Consider the following 24,681-nt stretch of genomic DNA (forward strand, 5'->3'; position numbering starts at 1 on the left):
ACTAGTCTGGGACGCTCGGTGGGTCCCCGGGGAGGAAGGGACACAACCCCCAGTCACCTCCCAGAGGGTGACGCGGTGGCTTTTGGGTTTTAAGCGGGTTTCCTGAACAAGGCGGCTGGGCCAAGGGATGGGACGGGATTGGGGATGGGGTGGGACAGGATTGGGGGTGGGATTGGGGGTGGGATGCGATGGGAGCGGAGTCCCATGCCGGCGGTGGGCGGGGCCCGGCACTGGTGGGCGGGGCCTGACCGGGATGGACATCTGAGCCCCGCCCGGACGGGCGTGGCCGAGCGCAGTCGGGTGAAGCCGAACACAATCGGGTCGCGCCGAACAGACGAACGCACACGGCTCCAGCTCAGCCGTGTAGAGCCGAACCGAGCCGAAAGCAGCCGGGCAGAGCCGATTGGACCCGAACGGAGCCGGGCGTAGCCGAGCAGAGCCGAGGTGAGGAGCCGTGTGAGGGAACGCGCGCCCGGTGCCCCGGGACCGGCGATGGCCCCGCAGCCGCCCCGCTCTCTCCCTGCCCGCTGTCCCCCGGGACCGGCGATGGCCCCGCAGCCGCCCCGCTCCCTGCCCTTCTCCCTCCTTCCCTCCCGGGACCGGTGCGGGGGCTGAGCTGCGGCCGTGCGACCTCGCTGCTTCTCGCCCTGCCAGAGCCCCGGGACCGCCCGCGTTGCTGCATGGCCGAGAAGAAGCTGATCGTGGTGTTCGGGGCCACCGGTGAGTGCTCGGGGAAAGGCCCGGGCTGTGCCCGGGGGCCGGCGGGGAGAGCGAGGGGCGGAGGCGTCGGTGATGCCCGAGCGGCCGCGGGGCGAGGAGGGCGAGCAGGGCGGGGAGCGAGCGGGGCTCGGTGCCTGTGGCTCCGGGCCGCTCCGTCCCGCGGCCCCAGCGCATCCCGGCGCCGCGGGCCCTGACCGGCTGCTCCCGCAGGGGCCCAGGGCGGCGGCGTGGCCCGGGCGCTGCTGGACGATGGGAGCTTCGAGGTGCGCGCGGTGACGCGGAGCCCCAGGAAGAAGGAGGCGGAGGAGCTGAGGCGCAGGGGAGCCGAGGTGGTGAAGGCAGATCAGGACGATGAAGCATCGCTGGAGCGGGCCTTGGCCGGTGCCTACGGAGCCTTTATTGTCACCAACTTCTGGGAGCACTGCAGCAAGGAGAAGGAAATCGAGCAGGTACCTGTCCTGACATTAACTGGGACCGTGTGTGGGTGGATCATGACTAGTGTCAAAGTGGGCACTGCTCTTGGAGCATCCGTGGCAGCCCTGATGGTTTGAGTAGCCAGTCCAGAAGACCCCAAGGCCTCACAAACACCAGGTCCCAATTCTTGCAAAGCCAAGACTTGTTCTCTGTTCCCTCACAGTTGCATGGCTCCAGGATCTGGTGCCTCCAGGAGCTGATAAATTTGTTATGGAGAGCACTTTTCAGGAGCTGGAGTAGCAGGAGTGGGAATGCTTGGCTCCTGAGAGCCTTCCTGGGGCAGAGCTGGGATTGTCGCTGCCTGCAGACCTGTGCTTGCAGCCCTGTGCAGGGCCAAAATCCTGCAGTATCAGAGATCTCAAGGGTGGTGTTCATGCCAGGACAGATCCTGCAGGATGGCAGAGTTGCCACACCTGGATGGCAACAAACAAAAGATAAGATAGTTTAGGGCAGGTATGTTGGCCAGGCGGATTCTTTCTGCTGGTGCTTGCGTGTTTGGTGGAGCAGCAAGCTCCAAAGCTGGAGGGTGTGTGGCCTTTCTGAAGTAGGACGGGGTAAGGAGAGGATTCAGCTCCACCTGGACAACTCACTGTGCTCCCAGCTGAGGGCTGGTGGGAGTTGGATCCTCCCCAGAGGGAAGAGGGGTGTGGGCATGATGGGGATGTCCCATTCCCCCCTTCATGGCTGGTTTCTCCCCTGGCGCAGGGACAGCGTCTGGCTGACCTGTCCAAGCGCCAGGGTCTGCGCCACGTCGTGTTCAGCGGCCTGGAGAACGTGCACCAGCTGACGGGGGGCCGCCTGGAGGTGCTGCACTTTGATGGCAAAGGCGTGGTGGAGGAGTACTTCCAGAAAATTGGGGTTCCCACCACCATCATCCGCCTGCCCTTCTACTTTGAGAACTTCCTCTCCATCTTCAAGCCGCAGAAGGCCCCGCAGGGAGACGCCTTTGTCCTGGGTAAGGAGGAGCTCTGGCTCTGTGGGTCACTCTATTGTGACTGTCCCACCGTGCCAGTGGAGGGATGGCCAGGGCTGTGGGCTGGTAGGGTGAAGAGGCCTCTACCAGCTTGACCACAGCAAGCTGCATTGTGGTCTTCAGACCTGTTTGGTGGCCTGCAGGAAACCACCAGGATCCTGGGCCTGTTTGTGGTGCTGGGTGCTGCTCTGCAGATCCCAGAGCAGCTCTGGACATCCCAAGTCCCTGCGTTTGGGATGGTGGAGGTTGTGGGGCTGCAGGTGACTCATGGTGCTGCTCTGCTGTCAAGGTCTCTTAGCTCAGCCCTGCTCTCCTGCCTTGGCGTGCTGATGGGTGCTCTCATCCCTCCCTCACCTCATGTCCAGAGACTGAAAACTCCGCTGTACCTCCTCAGAGCTGGGCTGCGCTGCAGCTGGGATCAATCTCTCCATACAGAGCTGCCCATGGGGGACACTCCCATGGATGGAATGGCTGTGGAGGACCTTGGGCCCGTTGTACTTTCCCTCCTGAAGTCCCCAGGGGAGTACATTGGCCAAGTGATAGGACTCAGCACGGGCAAGCTCACCGAGGCAGAGTATGCTGCCATCCTCTCCCAGCAGACGGGCAAGACTGTGACAGCCAGCAAGGTAGGAAGTGTCCCTTAGTGTAGGGGATGTTCCTGAGGGACTCACAGCTCGTTTTGGTAGAGCCCAGCACCGACACTGCCCTGTTGGTATTGTCACTGAGCTCATGCCTGTGGGGCACACAGATGTGTCTGGGCAGGTCTGTGCCTGGCTCTGAGGCATAACTGAGCTGGGAGTCTCCAAGGGAGCCAGGGATGGGCACCTACACAACAGGTTTCTGCTGGGTGCCCTTCCCTTGAGCAGGGCTTTCTCCAGGGCTTTGCTGTGTCACCATTAAAACAGACCTGGCCTCTGTGCTGTGTCACTGTTAACAACACCCTGACCACTCCCTGCCCCTTCGTGACTTATTTTTAATCTTTGTTTGCAGTTCAGTTGTGCCTCAGGCAGCCAATACAATGGATGAGGGGTAGCGTGGCTCCCTGAGAACAAAGTGCATTTCATTAGAAACAAAGCTCCTCTGATGCTCTCTGCACGTTCTGCTCTCCCAGAAGTGCAGTGAACCAAACCCTTTGATTCAGGCAGGGAAAGTGCCAACCTGAGTTGCCTCCTGGACCACCCAGTTTCTAGAACCCCTCAGCCATAGCTCTGGTGTGAGGAAGGGCTCCCTCATAGCTGCTCCAGCCCCTGGCCAGCTGTGTGCCAGACCTGGGGGTGGCCCTAGGCTGGCTGGGCTGTTCCTGCCAGGAGGAGCTGCATCCTTTGCCCAACCCCAGCAGATCTGCCTTGCTGAGCCCTCTGCACCAGTGCTGACAGGCTGCTGTAGCAGAGCCCTCATCACATCCCCTCAGAGGCTGAGGGGAAGCCCCAGCAGCCTCTGAAACAGTTTTTTTTCCCCAATTCTGTTGGCAGATGTCCCCTGAGGAGTACGAGAAGCAGGACTTCCCTGGGGCCAAGGAGCTGGCCGCCATGTTCCGTTTCTACACCCTAAAGCCAGACCGCAACGTGGCCCTGACCATGAAGCTCAACCCCCTGGCCCGCACCTTCCAGCAGTGGGTGGGGGACAACAAGAATGCCTTCTGAGCCTCCCCTCCCTCCTCTTCCTCCCTGGTTTCTGCAGCAGGTAGGGCATGGCTGAGGTGAGGTGCCCTGAGCCATGCTGCCTTTGCAGTAGTGCCCCAGGGAGAGGCTGATCCTGTCCCAGCTGGGGAGAGCTTGGCCCACTTGCTGGTCCGTGTGTGTGCTCCTGCAGCGTGGTTGGGACTATTTAGGCAGCTAGAACAAGAGGCAGGGCTGGACAGCACAGGCAGGGGGGTGGCAGAAGTGCTGCCTTTGCACTCTGTCCTCAGGAAGGTGTTGCTTTAGTCATTGTGGGTGTTTTAGGGTGGTGGGGGCTTGTTTTCCCGGGATCACCTCCTTTCCCAGGCAGCTCTGAGCATTTGGCACCACGTGGTAGGCTGAAGGTGTGCACCCCAAAGGCAGTGCCTTTGTGGCAGGTATCCATAGCCAGGGCTGCTGCAGGCTCCTAAGCAAACAGAAGACAGGAATTTCTCCAGGGATCTGGTTTGGGCACTGCAGGTGAGCCACTGGAGAGATGGAGGCTTAGTGTCAGCCCAGCAAGCAGGGACTGCAGTGACTTCCTGTGAGTGTAACATAAAAGCCGAGCCTGATTCCTCATCATACAGCTCTGGCCCTGGTCCTTGGGCTCCTGGAGCTAATTTCAGTCACTGTCCCAAGGAGCTGAGATAAAACTCAGCTTTTCTAGACTGTCCAAGGTTCAGTGGAAAAGCCCCTTCCTCCTCACGTGCCTAAAGTACTGCTCAGATAGGGCAGCTTTGTGTTTAAAGTCAATCCCAGTCCCTAGCAATGCTTGAGCCATCCAACCCTGTCCCCTCCTTGGCCCAGAGACCTTCATCCCTGTTAGGAGGGGAGGGAAAGGGAGTGACAGAGCAGGTGGAAGAGTAGACAAGGCAGCAAGGCACAGCACGTGTTAAATATCTTTATGAAGTCCATCTTATTTACATGGGTACAGAATCACTTTACAGAAGTTTAATCAGGAGGCAACGCGTGCTTTATTTCAGCAAATTAAGAAGGGCAAGACTACAGCATGTCCCTGTTTAACTGGTGTTGAACTGATTAGTATGTGGGCTGATGGTACCTGCACAGTATCACAAACACAGCAGGCTACAGTAACCATGGAATACTCACTGCAAGAGCTCAGCTCCATCTGGAAGGAGTGATCCACCTCACTTGCACTCTCACACAAGTAAAACAACGATGCTTTGACCAATCCTTTACGCTATGGGTGTTGCACTAAAGTAATAAAATATTTTTGTCCCCAACTGGCAAAGGGCTCAGTGATCAACTTGTACCAGTCCAGAAGCGACAGCAGTTGTGTGGTAACTTTAGTTATCTGGGGGATAAACTTGAGGCAAAGTGCAGATTCCATCACTGCTCTGTGCAGGCAATCAGCAGGATAGAGAAAGCCCAGGGCTGTGAGGGAGCCAGGCCAGCTGGGCTCAGACAACACCCAGCCACAGGGAGATTCCACCTGGAGCTGTGCAGGGCAGCAGGGCTGTCGTGAAGACAAGGTTAGACCTTCCTGACCCACCAAGTCTCCTGGAGAGTTCACCAAGCACACCTGGCATTCCAAAGGGCACCTGAGTGAGCAGCTGGTGTGCTTGGTCTCCACACAGCATATTGCTGCTCTGTGCTGGACTATTTGTTTCACATTTCCTCTGGTTTGGATTCTAAACAATACTTCAACTTTAGCTTTTACCAAATAAGCTTCCAGCAGCAGTGGGGTTGTGGAGCAGCGTCCAGAGAGCCACACTTCTGCTAAGCTGGTTTTCCTTCACTGCCAGTTCTTAGGACAGTGGGTGGGGTTTGTGTTGGTGCCTCGGTGGTCCATGGCCTCTCCAGCTGGGATTCTTGCTGTGCTGCTGACATCCTGTGTTCTCCAGAGCCTGGCTGCCAGAAAGATTCACCCCCAACTGCACGGATGACCTGCTGCTGCTGGCTCCTAGTTCCCAGTAGAGCGTTTTCCTGCAGTTGAAGAGAGAGGAAGGTTACAATTTCCTGGCTGTATCAGCACACAGCCCACTCTGGGAGCACCTCCCCTCCTGACCTGCTGTCACATTGTCAGCCCTACAGCACAGCCAGCTTTGAAGCATACAAAGATGCAAAGCTGAGCCCCTGGAATCCCAGACTCTGTGTCTGCTGTAGATGATTCCAAGTGTCGGTGCTCCCTCATAACAGGTCAGCACCGACTGAAGCTCCTGAGTTGCACTGCAGTGATGCATGGTGGGGTTTGCTGTGCTCTGTGACAAAGACTGGCTCCTCCCTGGTGCTGTAAGCCCACGGCAGGGGTGAATCCAGCCTGAGTGTGCCAGCACCAGTGGCTCTGCAGCCCAGGATTTGTGTGGCAGAACCCGGTCCCAGTGGGACCAGCTCATGGGAACGCCCTCAGTGCTTGGAACTGGGCACAGCTCCAGCAGCAGAGCTGCAGGGGAGGCCAGCCACCCCCCAAGGGTGCACCCAGCATCTGTGCTGCTCTTTGCTGCAGCAACAATGCACTTTAATCCCTGGCTTGTTGCTCCAGGTCCCAGGGGACAGCTAGGGCTGTGCACATTCCCGGCTGGAAGGCCTGAGGCTAAGTGAGAAGCAACGCTGTGCTATTGTGCTTCCACCTCCCAAGAAGTGCTCAGTGTGGGGGAAAGACAACAGTGAAACACAAGAGGCCTCCTACCTCGGATGGGGTGTCAGGAGGTAAACATTTTCTTAAGTTTGGAAAGGAATCCCTCCTTGTTCTCCTGAGCCTCAGGCCTATCCCCGCCTGCGTCAGCGCTAGCCTTGGCCCTGCCACCTGGACACAAACAGCAAAGGGCTGCAGTCAGAGACATCTCCCACCAGGACCAGAGGGGTGTTTTAGACAGCAAATGGCCAAGACAAAGCAGCTGGTTGTGCTCCTCCCTCACGTCCAGGGCTGCACCTGGCAGCGAGCCACAGGACTGGACCCCTTGCAGTGGAAGCACTGGAAAGCCTGGATCCCAGAAGTGGAAAAGCCAACCATGAGCTCAGGTGCTGAGCTGTTCCCTTCCCCTCTCCCCAGCCCTTCAACTGGCAAGGGAATTCTCTTGCTGCACAATTGAGTCAGGGACCCCAAAGGCTTTGGAAACAAGTACTTGGAAGTGGGTCTGCCACTAAAAGCAAGTGGTGAACTCGATCACAGCCAACCAGGACTTTACAGGGTTAAAAGACCTATACTGGTGGTCCCTGAAACAAGTTTTTCCTGTTTCAAGGTTGTGTCCTTGCAAAGCAGGGCAAAACCACACCAGGAGCCTGATTTGTGTCACTGCAAGCAATGCTCAGACAGTGTTAAGCAGAAAATTAACTCATGTAGAATGAAAAAGGCTACAAGTATTTCAGACTGACTGTCCAGATAAGGAATGTTAAAATTGTCCTGTATGAACAGGTCCTGAGAACTTGTTTGTCCCTCAGAAGTGGCTATAATGAGAACAAAGGAGACCTGTTAGCTAATCTGTTTTTTTCTACAGTAAAGCCATCAACAACAAGATCCCAAACTCCCCCTCAAGCTTTCTTTGTGCACAGAGAACACGGAGTCTGGTGTTCCCCAGCCTCCCAGGGCTGAGTGCTGGGCTCAGACTGATGCAATGGGATGAAATCCCGAGGTAGGACACGCCTCCCTCAGCACAGCCTGTCTCTACACTGCAACCTACTGGCGTTATTTTAACTCACCTTGCTGCTTATCATGGTAAAAACTGGCAGGTTTGCTTTTTAAAAACTTAGTTTGAAGAGGTTATTTTTCCTCTTTGGCACACAAATGCTTTTAAAAAGCTGGAATGGAAATTCAGTGCTCAGAGTTCTCTGCCCTTCCCCCAAGGCTGACTGTAATATAGGAAAGACATATTTTTTGTATATATAATTACTATAAAACAGAACACTGGGGAAGTATTTGGCAGATCCTGCACTTAAGCCTGTATTCCTCACACTTTGGCACGTAGTAGAGCAGATCCTAGGATCAATCAGCAGCTCCAAAAGGCTCTCACCTTTGCCTAGTCATAAATGCCCTGTACAGGTTCAAATCAAAACCAAAATCCAACAGGCTTTAAGAAGTTCATTGTTTCAATTAAGCAAAGAAGAAACTGCTTTCCAGTAGTGAGAGACAAAACTCCTTCCTTACTGTGTTACCCTGTGTTGTGCCTTTAGCTGCTGCCTCTTCCAAGCACCTCATACCTGAAACTTTGAACACAATTGCTGAATCTCAATTTTCCATCTGGAGCTGGAAAGCAGCTCCACAAATCTCCCAGCTGCCTTCACTCCTCCATCGTGCTGGACACTGTCCACTGACCAGAGCTGACACTGCCACCAAGGGACACTCCCAGCCCAGGTTTTCCCACACACACAGAGCTCAGCCCCAACAGAAACCCCTGTCAGCATTCCAGGAGAAGCAGCCCTGCCGTGCTCAGAAGCACACTGGATTGGGATCACGCAGGAAAGTGGCCTGAAGCACATTTGCTTTCCTGCCTCAAGGTAAATGCTGGCAAAGGGGAAGCAGGGAGCAGGAGGCATTCATCAGCACAGTTTGTCTGGACCCTGGAGTACTCAGCACCTGCTTTCTGTTCACTCATGGACTTGCCCAGTAAGTACTGGAATACAGCTTCCTGGGAAGAGGCTGCCTCCCTGCTGTGTGCTACAGCCTGTTAATATCACAGCAGAACTACTTCTGTTAAACCAGGCTGTGCTGCCACAGGCCTGATGGTGACCCTGGCTCCCCGTGCTCCCCAGGAGCGCTCAGGGAGCGCTGTGCACTCCCACAGCAGCTGCCCAGGGAAGGGCCAGGGCTTCCCCCGCTCACCTGACGCCGTGTTGGTGACCCCGTTCACGGTGCCGTCCACGTCGGCCTCGTCCTCGGCGTAGCTCATCATTAAGGCTCGCTGGCGATCCGTCAGCCTCCTGTGGCACCAGGACACGGGGTCAGGGATGGCCTGGGTCCCACAGCCTCCCAAACCTCCCCCAGCAGCACCCACGGGGGCCAGGGACCGGAGTCCATTGTGTACGAATACACCAGGAATCCATGTGCTCTTTAAATGAGCCATCTGTAAGGAACGATCTCCAGTGGAAGAGGAGACATAGGACCCACTGCATTTCACCTCATGGAATTTTCACAACTTTTAAACAACATTTTTTGTAAAAAATTCTTAAGATTTCACAGGAACTTGTTTTAGCTCTACTTACTGAGGAACTTTTATCTTTATGTGGATGTAGTGGTCTCCATAGCCATAGCTGTTGACCTTGGGAATGCCTTTCCCACTCATTCGAATCTTCTGGTCTGGCTGAATACCAGGGGGTATCTATAAACACAAAGGTCTCACATTTATTACTCTAATTAAACATTTATATAATAATTACACATCTATAAAAATTATCTGCTTCTCCAACCAGCTCCAAAGTAGGATAGGAGAGCTCTCGTATGCTCATGCATTGGGACACATCCCAAAGCTAAGCCAGTAAAGATGGAAAAGCTCTTGAAGGAATAAGTAAAGAACCTGACACAGCCTGCAGCCCTGCAGTTTAGGGTTTGTCCAGCAATCCCTTTCTTTCCCTGTCCCTACACAGCAACAGGAAAGAAGCTGTGACCGGGCAGGTCACAAACTACCCAAGGCTCAATCCTGAAGGAGTCTGAATTGGAATACTGGCAGACTTGGGAGATTTTGCCCTCCTTTACAGCAAAGGAGAAGCCTTTGCTGTGGCCCACTGATTCATACCCAGAATACTGGTACTCACCGTGATGTTGATTGTCTCATACAAGCCTTGACACCGGGCTGTGCCTCCCAGCACGGCCTGAGCTATTGAGATCAGGAGATCCGAGTGGATATCGGCTCCGTTTCGTCGGAACACAGAGCTCTTCTGAACCTGGAGGGCAGCAAAGTTCCAAAGAGCAGTGAGCACACCATGTTCTCCTGCTAAACTGCTCCCAAGGGTCTCAGGAAAAAATATACCATCCCCAAACTGCACGGCTAAGAACTGTGAGTTAGTATTTGGTGTTCTAGTAAAACACAGATCTTGACATAACTGAATTAGCCAAAGGATTGGAAGGATCCCTGCTTCCTGCTTCAGGAACTCCCTCCCTAATCCTGCTGTCAGTTTATCCCTGTCACTGCAGTTGTGCAGAGACAGACACTGCCTTGTCCAGCACGCTGATAAAAGTGAGAAGGAAATGAAGCACCTTTCCAGTGGCCTCACAATGGAACAGAATTAAACCCTCCTGCACCATAAAAGAGGTGCTGAAAACAATCTTCTCCTCAAGAGGGATGTGTGTGGCAGAAGACACCCAGCTATAGCACAGATGCAAAGCAGCCCTGAAGGTGGATCTGCAGGACACTTCACAGGCAGCCTCCTGCAGCACCTCCCACAGCTCTCCTCAGCTTTACCACCCCTGCCAGCAGGCAGCTCCTTCGCATTTCCAAGTCAAAACCTCAAGGCATGAAGAACCTACTCTGCACTTTGATTCACACTACCCTAAGGGCCTGGTCCTGGAACGAGCAGCCATTCTTCATGAACAGATTCAAAGTTACTCTCCTTGCTACAATGCAGATCCCCTGCTCTCTCAGAAAGTTCACAGGGATCATGTTACCTCAGCTGTTCCAAAGGATCACTGGCTCTTCCTCCTCTGCCCATTCTGCAGTCCTTTCCCAGGCAGTTGAGAAGGGAACAACCAACTTACATCACAAACCAGCTTGGGATACATACCCTGAACGTAATGAAAATTTCTTTCTTCCCCACAGGCATCCGAACTGTCTGCCCGTCCTCAACACCTGCAATCAGAACAGGAGGGAATGTGACCTTGGCATATAACCCTTGTGTGACATGGATACCTACAACTCTTGCCAATCACAAAAGCTGGCCACCACAGCCCAAAGGAGGAGGAGTCAGCACATGTTTATACCTCTGAGGTGATCCCTATGCCCTCAACACACTTGTGACTTCAATATTTACAGAATTGTCTATGCATTCTACAAATGCATTGGATTAAGGAACACTGCAGCCTCCACAAGCTGCAGGAAAATTAAGGGTGCTCACGCAGGGTGATCTCAAAGAAGTCTTATTCCCACCACTGAATTCTCCTCTCTGGTGAGAAAGGCAATCAGCACAGCCCTCTGAGCCAAACCAAGGCTTTCAGGATTCCCACCCTCTCCCCAAGCTTCATCAAGGACAAATGAAAGGCTCATGTCAACAAAACCTTTGGAGAGTCACCCTTCAAAACCTGCCTAGGAGGACCCAGGCAAGAACCAAAGCTCAGGAAGGGCAGAGCAAACACGTATAGCAATGGCCAGAAGGTCCATCTCATCACTAGCCCATTTAATTGCTGAGCTCTCAACGTGCTTTGCTTTAAAGACCGTTTCTCTGCAGGAAAAAGGTCTTACACTGTTCCCCCATTTGTACCAACAGAGGCAGTAAATAAGAGAGCAGCAGACAGGTACAACACTGACCAGCTGGCACAGGAACCATCACTGTCTTCTTCTGCTTGGTCTGCCCTGTGCCCCGGCACATGACGCAGGGCGTGGTGATGATGGAGCCGCGGCCGCCGCAGCGCCGGCACGTGGAGCGCATCACGAACGGGCCCGTGTTGATCGTCTCCTGGGGAGGAACAGACACACGATGGGCAAACGATGAGTACTGGGATGGGGCTTCTCACACAGCACCTTTGGGCTCTGATCACACACACCCTGTCAGGACAGAGATACCCTTCAGCAATGGCTGGAGCAGAGAGCCGGCTCTGAAATCCACCCACCGTCACATGCCGATTTCCACTGAACACCACCACCACTACAAGTGTCAGGTGCTGAGGGCAAGGGAAACACACCACCCTCAAAGTCTAGGCTTTAATGTCCAAGAAGGAACAAAGCTCCTTACAGCGCTGCAAACGTCTGTGTTCTGATGAATCCAAGGACAATCCATTTACATGGATTACTGCCAGTGTCCAAGAAAACCTTATGGTGACTAAGCCCTGGACTGAACCACTGGAGCACACAAGGAATCAGATGCATGCAAAAGACCAAAGCCTGCAGCTCCATCATTACCTGCATCTTCTTATTTTACGATTAGCCATGGGTTTTCACCACCTCCTCCACCGTCCAAGTCAAAAGATACCCATTTACTACCCAGGAATTTCAGAGCTGTTACATTATATTCATATGGTTTGTGGGATGTGCAGCAGCAGAGGATCCAGGCTGAAGGCTCATGCTTTCAGCTGGGCACAGCACTTTAACACAAAGAAAATCTTCCTAGTGCCTATTAGCATCAAGCTGACATTAACTCAGCTTTGCCCAACATAAGCTGATGAGCGTGGTGAGAATTTTTCACCATGGAACGAGTGAGTCTCCCCAAGAAGGGAAAGCACAGAACTGGTGTCCTGCTCAGCACTTACCATGCCCGTGCCATTGCAGTAGTGACAGCGCTGAGCTTTGGTGCCAGGTTCGTGTCCCTTGCCATCGCAGCGCACACAGGAGTCCTGGATGTTCACCACAATCTCCTTGTTAACACCTTTTGCAGCTTGGGTGAATGTCAGTTCCATGATATACTGCACAGGAAACAAGGATGTAGAGCCATGACTGAGGTGTGACAGGATCTTAAGGAGACTGAGAAGCATTTAGGCTAAATACCAAACAATGCTTAAAATAGAAATTCTCTGTAAAGACAACTGATCAAAAGAGGGAATTCTCCTTATATGAAAAAGGTCATTTTTAGTAAAACCAGGAGTACCAAACACCAAAAATTTCTGAAGACAACACATGAACCATCAACACTTAAAGGAGCATTTAGCTGCAACACAAAGAACAAGACAGATTTTATTATGGGCCTCACTGCAACATGAAGCTAATTAAGTTGCAAAATTATGCCAATTAAGCAGCCAAACACATTGCTGGAAGGCCTGGTTTATAGTACAAGGTATTTTGTGGGTTTTAGCATTACAGATCAAAGCAGGCATAGGTAAATCAAGCTGCAGCAGAAACGATGCCTCTCCAGCGATGGAACTGCTCAGCAGTACTGGGTGGAGACAGCAAACACCAGAGAAGGATTTGCTGTGTGTTCAAGCCCAGAAAAAATATCCTGTCTGGAGGTGTGGGGTGTGTTCCTGCACAGCTTAACAAAACTATGAGACTCTGCCCATGCCATGGGACACTCACACACTGACATCCCCAGAAACAACTCCTTGCTGAAGCTCCCACAGCACTCTGTGACAGAAGCTGGGGAGAGACTGCTTTGAGTTTGCCATTCCTAAATAAAGGCACCTCCTACCTCCTGTGGCTGGTCAAAGACAGTCTGAAAGTCGCCGAAAGGGGATCCTGAGAACTCCCCAAAGATCTTCCTGAAGAGCTCCTCGGGGTCGATGGAGGGGCCGCTGCTCCAGTACTGCCGCCCCGCGCCGGCCCCGGCCCCGGCCGCGCCCGCCTCGAAGCTCGCCGTGCCGTAGGCATCGTACTGCTTCCTCTTCACCTCGTCACTCAGCACCTGCGGCAACAACCGGGCCATCAGGGCATGGCAGCATCCAGGAGAATCCCTGCCTCCGGGCTCACACCTTCCAACAAGGTCTCGCCCAGCTGTCAGCACCACGGCAGTTAGGGACAAGCTGCTGCTTCCCTGGTGATTCTTGGCTCATCGCCAGAAAAACGACAAGATTTTACTCATTTATAAAATGCAGAAATAACTTCTACTAAACAGCTGATCATTATTGTATCAGCTGAAGAGTGCTGGAATCAAAAAACAGGGCTGGGGGAGCACAGTGAAAGTCCCTCTGTCTCAAAAACTGGCTGGCAGGTTTTTTGTTTGATTATTTAAACTGACGATAATTCCATGGAAGTGACATCCATGCCAGTCACTGCTAAGGAAGGGGAAAACTGAAACAGCCCAAAGCAGCTAAATCTGGTATTTGGACCAAGGAATTTCTTGGGACAGATGTGTCTCAGACTGAAGTGCATCAAAAAACAGCCACGGTTTTACAGGAAATCTTTGCCCTCATCTACTCTCTAGTCTTTCCTCCTTCTCATCACAACAAAATCCTGCTATTACCTCATAGGCTTCTGCCAGCTGAGAAAACTTCTCCTTCGCTTTGGGGTCGTCCTTGTTTGTGTCAGGATGGTATTTCTTTGCCAACTAAAAAACACAAACCAACTATTAGAGACAGGCAGGAGTTATTTACTTAAGCATATCTCACATGCCAGGAAAAACACATCAGCAGAGCCTGACATTCACTAGATGCATTCCCAGGAACTAAACATTTTCATTTATCAACCCTAAACAAGGAACTACAGGAGCTGCTGCTAATCTTCTCAGCAATCCCCGATCCTCCTGGAAGGAGACAAGCGATGACAGCACAGGCAGACCATGCTTTGGAAGCGATCCCCAAGGCCATGTGCTGAGCTTTCCCACTGCCTCCTCCCCTTGTCTCCAGCGGCTCCACAGACGGGGATGGATTTGTTCTCTGGCCCAGCGAAGGGGCAGCCCCGGCTCCTCTGGCAGCCCACGGGGCCCGGCGGGTCCCGCCGCACCTGGTAATAGGCCTTCTTGATCTCCTTCTGCGTGGCGGTGCGGGGCACCCCCAGCACCTGGTAATAGTCCTCCTTGGCGCGGGCCGCGCTGCTGTGGAAGGCGGCGGAGGCGGCGGCGGCAGCGCGTTTCGTCCCTGCGGGAGAGGAGGGAGAGGGGCCGCCGTGAGGGCCGGGCCGGCTGGAGGAAGGGACAGGGCCGGGGGAAAAGACCCGCACCCCGCCGGCCCCGCCCCGCGCCCCGCGGCCGCCCCGACCCAGCGCGATGCGCTCCCGGCCGCCATCTTGGCCCGCGCGCGGCGCTGCGCCTGCGCACCCTTCTGCGGGGACGGGCCGCGCACGCGTACGGCGCCGTGACCGTGGCTGCGCCATGCTTGCGCATGCGCGGTGCTCGGCAGGGCCGCGGGGCCGGAGGCTGAGGGTGGAAGTGTAGCGGTCGCGGGGCCCGGAGGCACCGGGCAGGGAGCGCGCGGGGACACGGCTGGAACGGCCGGGCACTGCCCCGTGATAGCCTCGTGCGGCGGGCTGGGAACCCTGCCCTCTGCCTGCCTTCGCGGTTTGCGCCCTTCCAGGGCTGCTGCTCTTCTCCCGTAGCAGGTGACATACCTCGCAGGAGTGGAATAAAGGCTCTGAAACCGCAGCGGGTGCGGTGCCACACGCCCACACTCACACGGCACAGCAGCCTGGCACGGCACCCACAGCCAGCCAGCAGCTTTCCTCTGCAGAGGGGGAGGATGATTCGTGCCAAGCGTGTCTCTCTCCCGCCCTCATCACCGGGGCTGGGGCCTCCGAGCGCTCCTCAGCACGGGCTCGGGGCTGAGGCGCGGGGGAGGCTCCGCCGGGCTGAGTGGCGACAGGGCCGTGCCAGCTCCTGCTGCGCACACGCCGGGTGAAAGCAGGGCAGGAGGCCTGGCCTCCAGCGGCGTGGGTGACAGCCGGGCTCCCCCGGGCGCAGAGGGCTCGGTGGGCTCGGATCCAGCGCTCCCTCCTCCTCGCCCTCCCCGCAGCCGTGAGTACACGAAGGTCTGTGCTCACCGCCGGCTGCCGGGCCGCGGGGGAGGCGAGCACGCTGAGCCCACGGCACTGCAAACCTCCCGCTGGCCCCGAGCCCGACGGAACCGCTGCCCTTGTGTGGGAGGAGAGCTGGGTGCCAGCTGGGGGTCACAGCACGGCGTGACCACGAGCCTCGGGGGCAAGGGCCGGGATCACCGGGACCGCCGGACAGTCACCCCAGGGGTGGCTCCGCCGCCGGGGTTGGAGGCTCTGGCGGGGGTCCGAGGAGCCGGGGCTGGGGGTCTGTGCCCCGCTCACGGTGACAGCGGGACACCAGGGACACACGGGACACACGTGAGGGGGCCCGGCGGGGCTGGCCCAGGGGCGGGGCTCGGGGCGGGGCCCGGGCCGGGCGGAGCGGCGGGGCCGGGCCGGGCAGGGCTGGGCACGGCTGGGAGCGGTACAGCCGGAGCACCATGAACCGCTTCAAGGCGTCCAAGTTCCGGCACACCGAGGCCCGGCTGCCCCGCAGGGAGGTGAGCGCTGCGGGACCCGCCAGTACCGGGGGATCGCGGGGGCGGCGGGGCCGGGGCTGCCGGCGGGCAGGAACAGGGACAGGCGCGGGGACAGGGCAGGACCGGCCCCACCCCGCGGCACCGGCAGGGCGCGGCTCCGGGCCCCGCAGCTGCGGCATCGCCGGTGTGGCGGGGCCGTGCCCGGGTCTCCCGGCTTGGTGCGGGTGCGTCGCCCGGGCGGCCCCTCCTTGGCACCCGCTGCTGCCCATCCCGGGCTCCGCGGAGGATCCCGGCCCCGGGGCGCTCCGCACGTGGGGCTGTCGGGGAAGCCCACCCCTCTCCTGGGCCGCTGCAGCCCCCCGGCCGGCAGCGGCTGGCATGGGGTACCCGTCCCGTGGTGGCTGCTCCCCTCCTGCCGCTGGGCACGGCTGGCACACGCGGTGCATCCCGGGTTCTTGCTGCCCGCTGCCGTTCGGTATCTCGCCCTCCTGGCCTGTGCCAGCCAGGGAAGCACGCACCGAGTGTGAAATGCTGGGCCTCGCTCCTGCCACCCCGCTCTGCCACCCCGCTTCCGCAGGCACAGAGGAAGGGCTGGGCCCCACGGGGTGCTGCTGAGCCCCATCACCCTGGCCATGAGCTGTGCAGCTCGGCACCGCTGGGGCCAGGCAGCGCTGGGCGTCTCGCTGGGCAGCACAGAGCCATGTGGTGCCCAGCTCTGGCCTCTGCTCCATGCATAACCAGCCCCAAGCGTCACGATCCGTCCTGGCACGGTGTTGGCCGTGGGTAGCCCTGCCCTGCTGTCCCCCAAACCACAGAGCTGGGCCAGGGCAATCTCCCAGGTCCCTGTCCCTACAGACTGGGTAGGGCAGGGCAGGGGCAGAGATGCAGGGGCAGGGCTGGGTGAGTCACATCAGGGGGCATTACCAGCACACACAGCCCTTTTGGGGGTTCCCCGAGCTGGGTACCCTTCACCCAGCACCTCCTCAGCACTGTGGCCAAGAGTGAGGCTGCTGCTGCTCGCAGCCCTTGGCTGTGCACACACTCCTTCTTTGTAACTTCCCAACCAAGCTGTCCTTGCACCCACCCGTGGCCTGCGCTCACACGCCTCTGCAAATCCAGCAAGCACCCAAAACATCCTCTGAGCTTCAGCTGTGGGAGGGGACATGGTGCCCCCATGCCCATGGCGTGCCAGCCTCAGTGTCTCAGGTCACTGAAATCTCAGTTGGATGAATGTTTGGCTGTGAATCCCAGGGTTCAGATGAGTCACTGGCAGCAGGGAGTGTGCGTGCCTGTGGAGTGTGGGTGCTGGGACACCTGGCTGTGCAGGACATGGCGTCCTGCAGGCAGGGACATCCCATCATTGCTGTCCTGGTGTTGGTTCCATGGGGGAGCTCCGAGGGGCAGCGTGCTCTCCCTGTGTGCAGGATCTGCTGTGCAAGGCCTTTCCAAAAGGCTTTTCCCATTCAGGCATGAAACATATCCTTGGAAGTGAGGCCATGCACTCCCCGTAGGGCAGCAGGTGGAGAAGGAAGCCTTGTCACCAAGCCCATCTCAGGTGTCACAGCAGGAAGCTTTGTTGTGTCCCCAGCCGAGCAGCTGTTTATGGAGGCACAAGCAGACACCCGACCTGGCTGGATCAGGAAGCGCAGTGTAAACACCAGGGATCACATCTGAGTCTTCTCTTCAGGCAGCATCTGCAGGGCTCTGCTGGCAGATGGCCCTTCAGAGCTCACAGTTTGTTCTAGGGATGTAGCCAGGATGGTTTCATGTGCTTTCCTGGCCGTGCTGCCACGCTGCAGGAAGGATCACTGCCTTGAGGGCTGCTGCCTGTGTGTGGGGAAACTGTGGGGTCAGGATGGACCAGCTCTGTGAAACCTCACTGCAGGGGTCCTGCTGGCACCCCTGTCTCCTGGGGGCCAGATGTGGCTGGTGCCTCCCTCTCTGAGGGCCCAGTGCAGCGTGGTGGGATGCAGATAGTGGGGCCCTTATTCCAGGGTCCTGCTCATGCTCCCAGCCTGTTCCCCATCCCCAGTGCAGCCCCCTGCCCACATGCTGGGTGTGGAGACAGAAACCTGCCTTTGGCAAGAGATGGGTTAACAGGTCTGCACTGAGCTGTGAGGGGAGGAAGTGCTGCAGGAACCAGCGCTCCCTGTCAGGCCTCAAACGGAAGTTGTGCAAGGAGAGGAAACCTGGGGCTCGGGGTTTCCCTTCCCTACCCAGGTATCTGCCCAGTTTGTGGGGTATCCACTGCTTTTGACACCTGCTGCAGCTCTGGGGGCTGCTGTGGGCACACAGGCCTGGTGCCAGCCATAAAACACCTGCCATTGCCACTGACAAGGATTGGACTTGGCCCTGGGAGTGCCAGGGAGCTCGTGGCTCTGGTGGCCACTTGAGGTGGGGTGTCTGTGTTGCTTGGAGTGGGTCTGGCTGATGGAGGATGTCCCAGGGTCCCATGAGTGCAGTGCTCAGCCCTGGAAAACACTGCAGAGTGGGAGTTTGGTTTTGGAGCTGTAAGGCAGCTTCTTGGCTGTGTGTCCATGTGGGAAGTGTGCTGCTGGAGCACACTTGGTCAGCCACAGCTTGACCCTGTGGTGCTTCACAGCCCAAGAGCTTTTGTCCCATCCAGATTCTCTGGCACCAGTTTATTGCAGAGACCTCTGGGCATTTCCCACAGTGGGACAGCCCAGAAATGGCACAGTCTGGGAGCTGGGATGCTCCTGTGTCCCACCCTTCAGCCCTAGTGAGGGGCTGTTCTTTGTGACAGGAGCAGGAGCAGCCACATTGTCCCAGGACACCCCAGAGGACGGGATAATCCCATTGGCATCGCCATTCTCCGGCTCTCCATCGGCATGGCAGCTCCTCTGGGGCTGAGGGCCTCTGCCATGCTGTGCCAATGGTCCTGCAGCCATGCTCCAGGCCCTGCCATAACAAGGCAGCCCCTGATATGGCTTTTCCCTCTGCATGCCAGGCCTGGATCAGCGGGATCCGAGCAGGCTCTGTCCCCTCCTGTGGGAGCCAGGTGAAGGCCAGCTGCCGCTGGATCGCCTTCAGCGCCGAGGCCGCCGGTGAGGCACAAGGGTCCCAGCACTGCTTGGGGAGTGGGATGGGTTTGTCCCAGGGGTCCCTGTGGGGCTGGGTGGTGGGTCAGTCCCCCACAGGGCACCAGGGTGAGTGGAGGAGGCTTTCTCTGGGATCCCCCAAAGTGCTGACAGTCCCACACCTCTTGGCTTGCATTGCAAAGCTGGGTGCCCCTCGTGTGTCCTAGGCTGGGGCGTTTCCTGATCTGTTCCTGTGCCCTCTCCTGCAGGTGTGCTGGGCATTGTGCCCCTGGAGTGCGAGGATGGGAGCAAGAGGACCATATCTCAGCTCTGCTGCCACTCAGGTGGGTGCCAGGTGCCATCTCCCTCCTCCACAGGACGTGTTTGACCCCACGTGGGCTGTGGAGGAGGCTCAGGGGCTGAGTTCAAGCCTGGCAGGCTGTGGTGGGCTGTCTGCTAGGCAAGGGACATGGGGACCTGCCAGGGACCATCACCTGAGGGCAGGGTGGCACCAGAAGGGGCTCTGCCAGGCTGGAATCAATCCGTGTTCCTTCATCTCACAGGCTGCAGTGAGGCCTGAACATGCAGCTCTTCCTCTCACCCTTCTAGCACAGCCTTTCCACATTACTCATAGCACGCCCTGAAATTCCCAGTACACCCAGTGCCAGGCTGGAGTTGGCATCACTGAAGCATCACTGCCTCCAGTGGCAGGCTGGACCAGCAGCTCTGATGTGGCAGGGAAGAGGCAGTGGCAGTATCACTGTGGCAGAGAAGCAGGGCTCTGCCCTGCCCAGGCACAGGGAGGAGTGGTGCCCACCTCAGGGTGCCCCTCTCCTGGTGCTGGAGCAGCAGTGGCAACCTGAGGAGCACTGACCACCCATTTCCCCAGAATTACACCAGATCAGCAAGATGGGAGCTGGTTCCAGCACCGCCTCCTGCCTGTGTGCCGTGGCATGGCTGCAGGGCTGCGCAGGGTGCCCAGCCTGTGCCACCTCAGCCCTGGCACCAGGAGCTTTGTCGGGTTGGAAAAGCAGGCAGTGAGTTCTGCTCCCTGGGGAGTGCCAGAGGGGTCACAGGAGCCAGCGCCATCCCACGGCTTCCCAATGGGATCAGCAGAAGTCCTTTGAAGCCGGCTGTGCCAGAGCAACGCCTCTGTGGCAGGGAATGGATTTTCTCTCCTCCCGGGTGGATGCAGCCGAGCGAGCTGCCTGCTCTTCATGCCTCCGGGGCCTGTCTCCTGGAAGCAGAAAAGTACACAGTGACCTACTTTTCTGAGCGTGCCAAATGCATCCGAGGGGCTGCTGCTGCTGGTGCCAGCCTTCCTCCCGCCGGGCCCTGCTGCCGGGAGCATCCCTGCCGCTGGCATGCCAACCCGGGGTGTTACAAAGGGAGCCTTGTCACCAGTGTGGCTCCAGCAGGACATGGCACAGACACCCTGGTGCTGGCCATGCTGTTTCCTGTGCCCTGTGGGGGTGTTGGTGCATGGATCAGACAGGGGGATGCCCCCTCCAGGGTTCCTAACCCTGCCAAAGGGGTGCAAGTCCCTGAGGGACAGGGTAGAGGGGCTCAGGTACTCACAGCAAAGTTGCTCCAAAACACCTTGATGGATCTGAAACTGCCCCCCACTGCTGAGTGTATAGGAAAGAAATCAGGCTGGGAAGAGCAGAGAGGGGCAGACACACTGTCTGCAGAGGAAGGTGGGGACAGACTTCTGCCCTTCTCCTTCCAGATGTGGTCACAGACTTTGACTTCTCACCCTTCGATCAGCTCCTGCTGGCCACAGGCTCTGCCGATGAGACGGTGAGTGCTCAGTGACTGGGGTCCCAAGGGGACACCTCGTGACCCCCAGGGTGTGTCTGGGAGTCACAGCAGAGCTGGAGTGATGGGAGTAAGAGGAGCATGGGGTGGAGGGTGCCAGCTTTGGGAGAGTGGAGTGGGACATCCCCAGGGGGACAGAGCACATGGTCAAGGATCAGCCCCCTCCCATCTGGGACCTGATCCCCCTGAGCTGCAATGAGGGATCACATGGGAATGCTCAGGGACCTCAGGGACCAAAGCCTGGGAAAGCAGCGAGCCCAGGTGGGGCACTGCCAGCACCCAGCAGGGTCCTGCTCACCTGCCCTGGAACTGACCCCCCTCCTCTCCTGGGGCTGCAGGTGAAGGTGTGGCGCCTGCCCGAGGGTGGCCAGGACATTCCTGGTGGCGCAGGGCTGACCCTGGGGCCCGGGGGGGCCCCGCTGGACGTGCTGCAGTTCCACCCCACGGCAGACGCTGTCCTGGCCAGCGGTGCAGGGAAGAGAGTCACTGTGTGGGACCTGGGCCAGCAGCAGCCCCTGACAGGTAGGCAGGGCTGTAGCTGCCCATGACACGTGTCCTCCCTGTGTGTCTCTCCATGTGTCCTCCCTGTGTGTCCTACCCATGTGTCTGTTCCATGTGTCCTCACCGTGTCAGTGCCCAGGCTCGAGGCCTGACCTCGGTGTCACCAAAAAGGCAGCTCAGGTGGCTTTTTGGGCAGGGCACCACAGCCCCTTGTGCCTGTGCTGCCCTGCACTCTGATGCAGCGGTGTGAAACACTGGTACTGCCCAAGCTGTCTGCAGGAGCTCTGCTGGGGATCCCCTGGGAGACAGATCCCTCTCTCTGCATGTCCCAGGGCTTGGGTAGATGTGGGTTCTTGCTGACCAGCCTTGCCCAGACCTCAGCCACCCTGAGGGGGGGAGGAGATGGGTGCATAGGCCTGTGGCTTTCCCAGGGCTCCTGCTCTTTGTATCCAGCTGCCAGCAGCACAGGAACGCTCCCTGCACAGACACAGCAGTGTCCCACTGCGTCCTGGCTGCCACCAGCCCTTTGGAAAGGCCAGATCATTTCTCCTGGGAAATATTCTGGGTGGGAGAATGATGGTTCCTGCCCTGTCTGCAGGAGGCACCCTGCTTGATCCTGACCCTGTTTTATCCCCACAGTCCTGGATTCCCACGGGGACCAGCTGCAGAGCCTGACCTGGAAGCGAGACGGGCGCCTCCTCGGCACCTCCTGCAAGGTGAGCAGTGCCCAGGGAGGACCTCGCTGTGGCACGGCAGGGATGGGCTGTGTGCCAGCTGCTGGATGCACCCTGATCCCGGGGGCACCCATTTCACAGAATCCCAGAATGGTTTGGGTTGGAAGGCACCTTAAAGCTCGTCTCGTTCCACCCCCTGCCATGGGCAGGGACACCTTACCTCAGCCCGGGGTGCGCAGAGCTCCATCCAGTCTGGCCTAGAACACTTGCAGGCATGGGGAGCGTGGAGGGACGGGAAGTTTTGGGGTAGAAAAGGGCAGGAGCGGGGTCAGCGAGCCCGTGGGGAGGCGGGCAGGGAGCAGCACTAGATGGCGCCGGCCGCTCGCTGCGGGACGCGCCGGGAACGCGCGGGGGCGGCGGGCGGGGCGAGCGTGCAAAGGAGTGTGCAAGCCACGAGCCCCCGGAGGCTCGGCAAGCAGCTCTGAGCACACAGCCCCAGCCCCAGGCCGGGAGCGCAGCCCGCGCCGTGCCGAGGGAGAGCGAAGGGTTTGCGGGGGAGCCCCGCGCTGCGCCCCGGGGGAGCCCCGAGCCCGGCCCAGCGTGCAGAGCCGCGCTGCGGAATGGGTCGGAGTCCCAGCGCATGCATGGAGCCCCGTGCCCAGAGTGCGGGCTGGGCTCAGGGGTACAAGCCCAAGCCGTGCTGGCTGGGGTGTGGATCAGCCCCCGTGCCCTGTGGCTCTGCTGGCACAATGCGTGCTCCCCAAACAGCACCCTGGCAGCAGGGCTGGTACCCGGGCACCCCCTTGCTGCCTCTGTGCCCTGCCAGCCGTGCCCCATTTGGCAGAGGGATGCCAGGCAGGAAGGGGCTCGTTCTCCTGCAGCACTGTCAGGATGGCATCTGAGGGTCAGGCTCCAGCTCTGACCCTACTTGGGAGGCTCCCTTCTTTTCTGGGAGCAGTTTTGAGTGTGTCAGGGTCCTGGTGGGGTGCTGGGGGTGCTCCCCTGCCCACAATGTGGGAGGACACAATGCAAGCCATCCATAGGGATAGGCACTGCAGGCAGGAGAGTGATGGGCAGGAAGGGGAGGGCTGCTCATTCCAGCCTTCTGCCTTTTGCATCCTGACATCCCACTGGCCCCAAGGTCCTTAACCTTCCTCTGTTTTCTTTTATCTCACCAGGACAAGAAACTGCGGATCTTTGACCCCCGAGCAGGCCCAGCTGCCTCCCAGGTATGTCCCCTCTGGATGTGCTGCAGGCAGCCCTGCCCAACCTGTTCCCTGCAGGGGGGTGAGCTTTGGTCCCCCAAACCATCCCAGCCCTGGCTGGGCTTGGGAGAGGCGAGGAGCTGAGGGTGGGAGGAATAGGGCTGTCCTCCTAGCCCTGGTGGGGTTCAGCAGGGGGCCCTGCCCTCCCACCAGGCCAGGGAGACCCCCCAGGGCACTGGCACATGCCAGGCGAGCCCTGTGCGTGTGAGGGCTCTAGGCTCTGCAGGCTCCTGGGCTCTGCCCTGCCCTGTGGGAGCTGGACCAAAGGCTCTTGGGGACGAGGACCCACCAAGGGCAAGGGCTGGGCAGCCGGATCTGCACAACTCAGCAAATAACAGTGATTAGGAAATAAGGAGAGAATTTAAGCCTTGACGTCAAGTTCAAACAGCCTCTTATTAGAGGTTTCCTGTGGCTTGGGGGCTCTGGCTGCAGAAGGGGCTGGAAGCCTTTGGGAAGGGAGGGATGCAGTGGAGAGCAGGGTGAGAGGGCTGCAGTGGACTCTGTCATATCCTGCTGCCTGTGGACTTGGGGAGCCAATGGCCTCTGGTGACAGTGCTCAGGCACAGTGATGGAAGGGAGCCAGAGCTCCAGTGCTGCACCAGGACTTTCCACCTGCTCCTGCACACAACCCAGGTGCTGAGCTCCCCAAAGGTCCCTGGGTGCTTCCTGCAATACAAATGATGCCCTGACCCTTCAGGCAGCCTTATAAACACCCCACCACAAAAAATAAACACAAACCCAGCGGTGACACGTGCAGACGAGCCGGGGCAAAGTGCTCCCAGCACTCCAGCGGCTGCCACAATCCTGTCCCGCTCCAATTGCCTCAGCATGGCTGGAAGATCCCATTCTCTACTCCAAAATTTATCCAGCGCTGGCCTCAGTGCTCCCCTCCCCTCCTGGCCCCCCTTCTCCCCCTGCCAGACCTGTCGGCTTGTCTGATGGCGGAGCTGTGAGTGCGATGGGCTCGAGCCAAGTCTCCTGGGGAGGGTGGACTCTGTCTCGCTGAGCTATTAAAAATAACGTGTGAATGATGGTGGCTGTTCAAAGCAGGCAGTTCACTTCCCTCCGCTGCTGTCTGATCCAGCCCGGGGCCGGCACTCTGTGTTTGCCAAGAGAAATATGCACCTTCACTGCCGCGGCCCTGCCCGGCCGGCTCGCAGTGGATGGAGATGTTTAGTCTTGGAGAAGTGCTCTGCTGAAGGGGAAAACTTTAAAATGCCATAAATCCTCTAGAAGTTTGCGCAGGGCTTGCTTAGCCAAGAAGAATAACGCTCCTGGGCTTTGTTCTTTTCTTTTTTCCCCATTGCTGGAGGGCTGGGTTGCTTGGAAAGTCTCCTTCTTCCCCCGGGCCAGCACGGTTACAGAGCCGGGTGATACCGGGGCCGCCGTGCGGTGCCAGCACCTCGCAGGCTCCTGGCTTTGAACTTGCCTGTTTTTTTGCAGAGGTGAGCTGCAGGATGGGTTTCCCAGCTGTGCTGGCCCCTGCAGCACCGTGGGCTGGGTTTCCTCACAGCCGGCACAGGGTCCCGCTGCCTGCTCACCCTGGGCCCTCTGTGGAGTTGAGAGCCGGCCCCAGGCTG

General features: G+C 58.1%; 3 protein-coding genes across 5 annotated transcripts in view; 2 read left to right on the forward strand and 1 right to left on the reverse strand.

Annotated features, from left to right (window-relative positions):
• Positions 1-256: 256 nt before the first annotated feature.
• Positions 257-5,019, forward strand: NMRAL1 (NmrA like redox sensor 1). 2 transcript variants are annotated; one of them, XM_041407642.1, is made up of 6 exons: positions 257-444; positions 655-720; positions 931-1,169; positions 1,900-2,149; positions 2,603-2,793; positions 3,640-5,019. In XM_041407642.1, exons 2-6 carry the CDS (start codon positions 681-683, stop codon positions 3,808-3,810), a joined length of 891 nt encoding a protein of 296 aa, XP_041263576.1. In that variant the 5' UTR covers positions 257-444; positions 655-680; the 3' UTR covers positions 3,811-5,019. The 2 variants fall into 2 exon arrangements, with proteins under 2 accessions (XP_041263576.1, XP_041263568.1); XM_041407634.1 differs by lacking the exons at positions 2,603-2,793; positions 3,640-5,019 and adding an exon at positions 2,457-2,577 and having other exon boundaries at positions 312-444.
• On the reverse strand, positions 4,713-14,669 carry DNAJA3 (DnaJ heat shock protein family (Hsp40) member A3). Its single transcript, XM_041405123.1, has 10 exons — positions 14,301-14,669; positions 13,822-13,905; positions 13,051-13,263; positions 12,179-12,331; positions 11,241-11,388; positions 10,501-10,565; positions 9,535-9,663; positions 8,986-9,101; positions 8,606-8,703; positions 4,713-5,772 (listed from the first exon to the last, which is right to left on the reverse strand). The coding sequence occupies exons 1-10, from the start codon at positions 14,667-14,669 to the stop codon at positions 5,750-5,752; spliced, it is 1,398 nt and encodes a 465-aa protein (XP_041261057.1). The 3' UTR covers positions 4,713-5,749.
• Positions 14,670-15,699: 1,030 nt separating this feature from the next.
• Positions 15,700-24,681, forward strand: part of LOC121337458 (mitochondrial import inner membrane translocase subunit TIM16-like) — a 37,606-nt gene continuing 28,624 nt past the window's right edge. For both annotated transcript variants that reach the window (XM_041407603.1, XM_041407586.1), the window contains exons 1-7: positions 15,700-15,826; positions 18,774-18,870; positions 19,113-19,187; positions 20,573-20,643; positions 21,000-21,183; positions 21,802-21,878; positions 23,015-23,065. In XM_041407603.1, coding sequence (XP_041263537.1) covers positions 15,767-15,826; positions 18,774-18,870; positions 19,113-19,187; positions 20,573-20,643; positions 21,000-21,183; positions 21,802-21,878; positions 23,015-23,065 — 615 coding nt within the window. In that variant the 5' untranslated portion in view covers positions 15,700-15,766. The remainder of the gene's footprint in view (positions 15,827-18,773; positions 18,871-19,112; positions 19,188-20,572; positions 20,644-20,999; positions 21,184-21,801; positions 21,879-23,014; positions 23,066-24,681) is intronic.

Source organism: Onychostruthus taczanowskii, unplaced genomic scaffold, assembly GCF_017590055.1.
Source record: "Onychostruthus taczanowskii isolate IOZ18803 unplaced genomic scaffold, ASM1759005v1 scaffold10, whole genome shotgun sequence".
Lineage (NCBI taxonomy): Eukaryota > Metazoa > Chordata > Aves > Passeriformes > Passeridae > Onychostruthus > Onychostruthus taczanowskii.

Coding starts and splice junctions, on each gene's coding strand:
- NMRAL1 (XM_041407642.1), top strand. CDS start 681: ATGGCCGAGAAGAAGCTGATCGTGGTGTTCGGGGCCACCG. Junction 721..930: donor CGTGGTGTTCGGGGCCACCG/GTGAGTGCTCGG, acceptor CTGCTCCCGCAG/GGGCCCAGGGCGGCGGCGTG. Junction 2,150..2,602: donor GGGAGACGCCTTTGTCCTGG/GTAAGGAGGAGC, acceptor CTCTCCATACAG/AGCTGCCCATGGGGGACACT.
- DNAJA3 (XM_041405123.1), bottom strand. CDS start 14,669: ATGGCGCAGCCACGGTCACGGCGCCGTACGCGTGCGCGGCCCGTCCCC. Junction 13,906..14,300: donor TCAAGAAGGCCTATTACCAG/GTGCGGCGGGAC, acceptor TGTGTTTTTTAG/TTGGCAAAGAAATACCATCC. Junction 13,264..13,821: donor AGCTGGCAGAAGCCTATGAG/GTAATAGCAGGA, acceptor TTGTTGCCGCAG/GTGCTGAGTGACGAGGTGAA.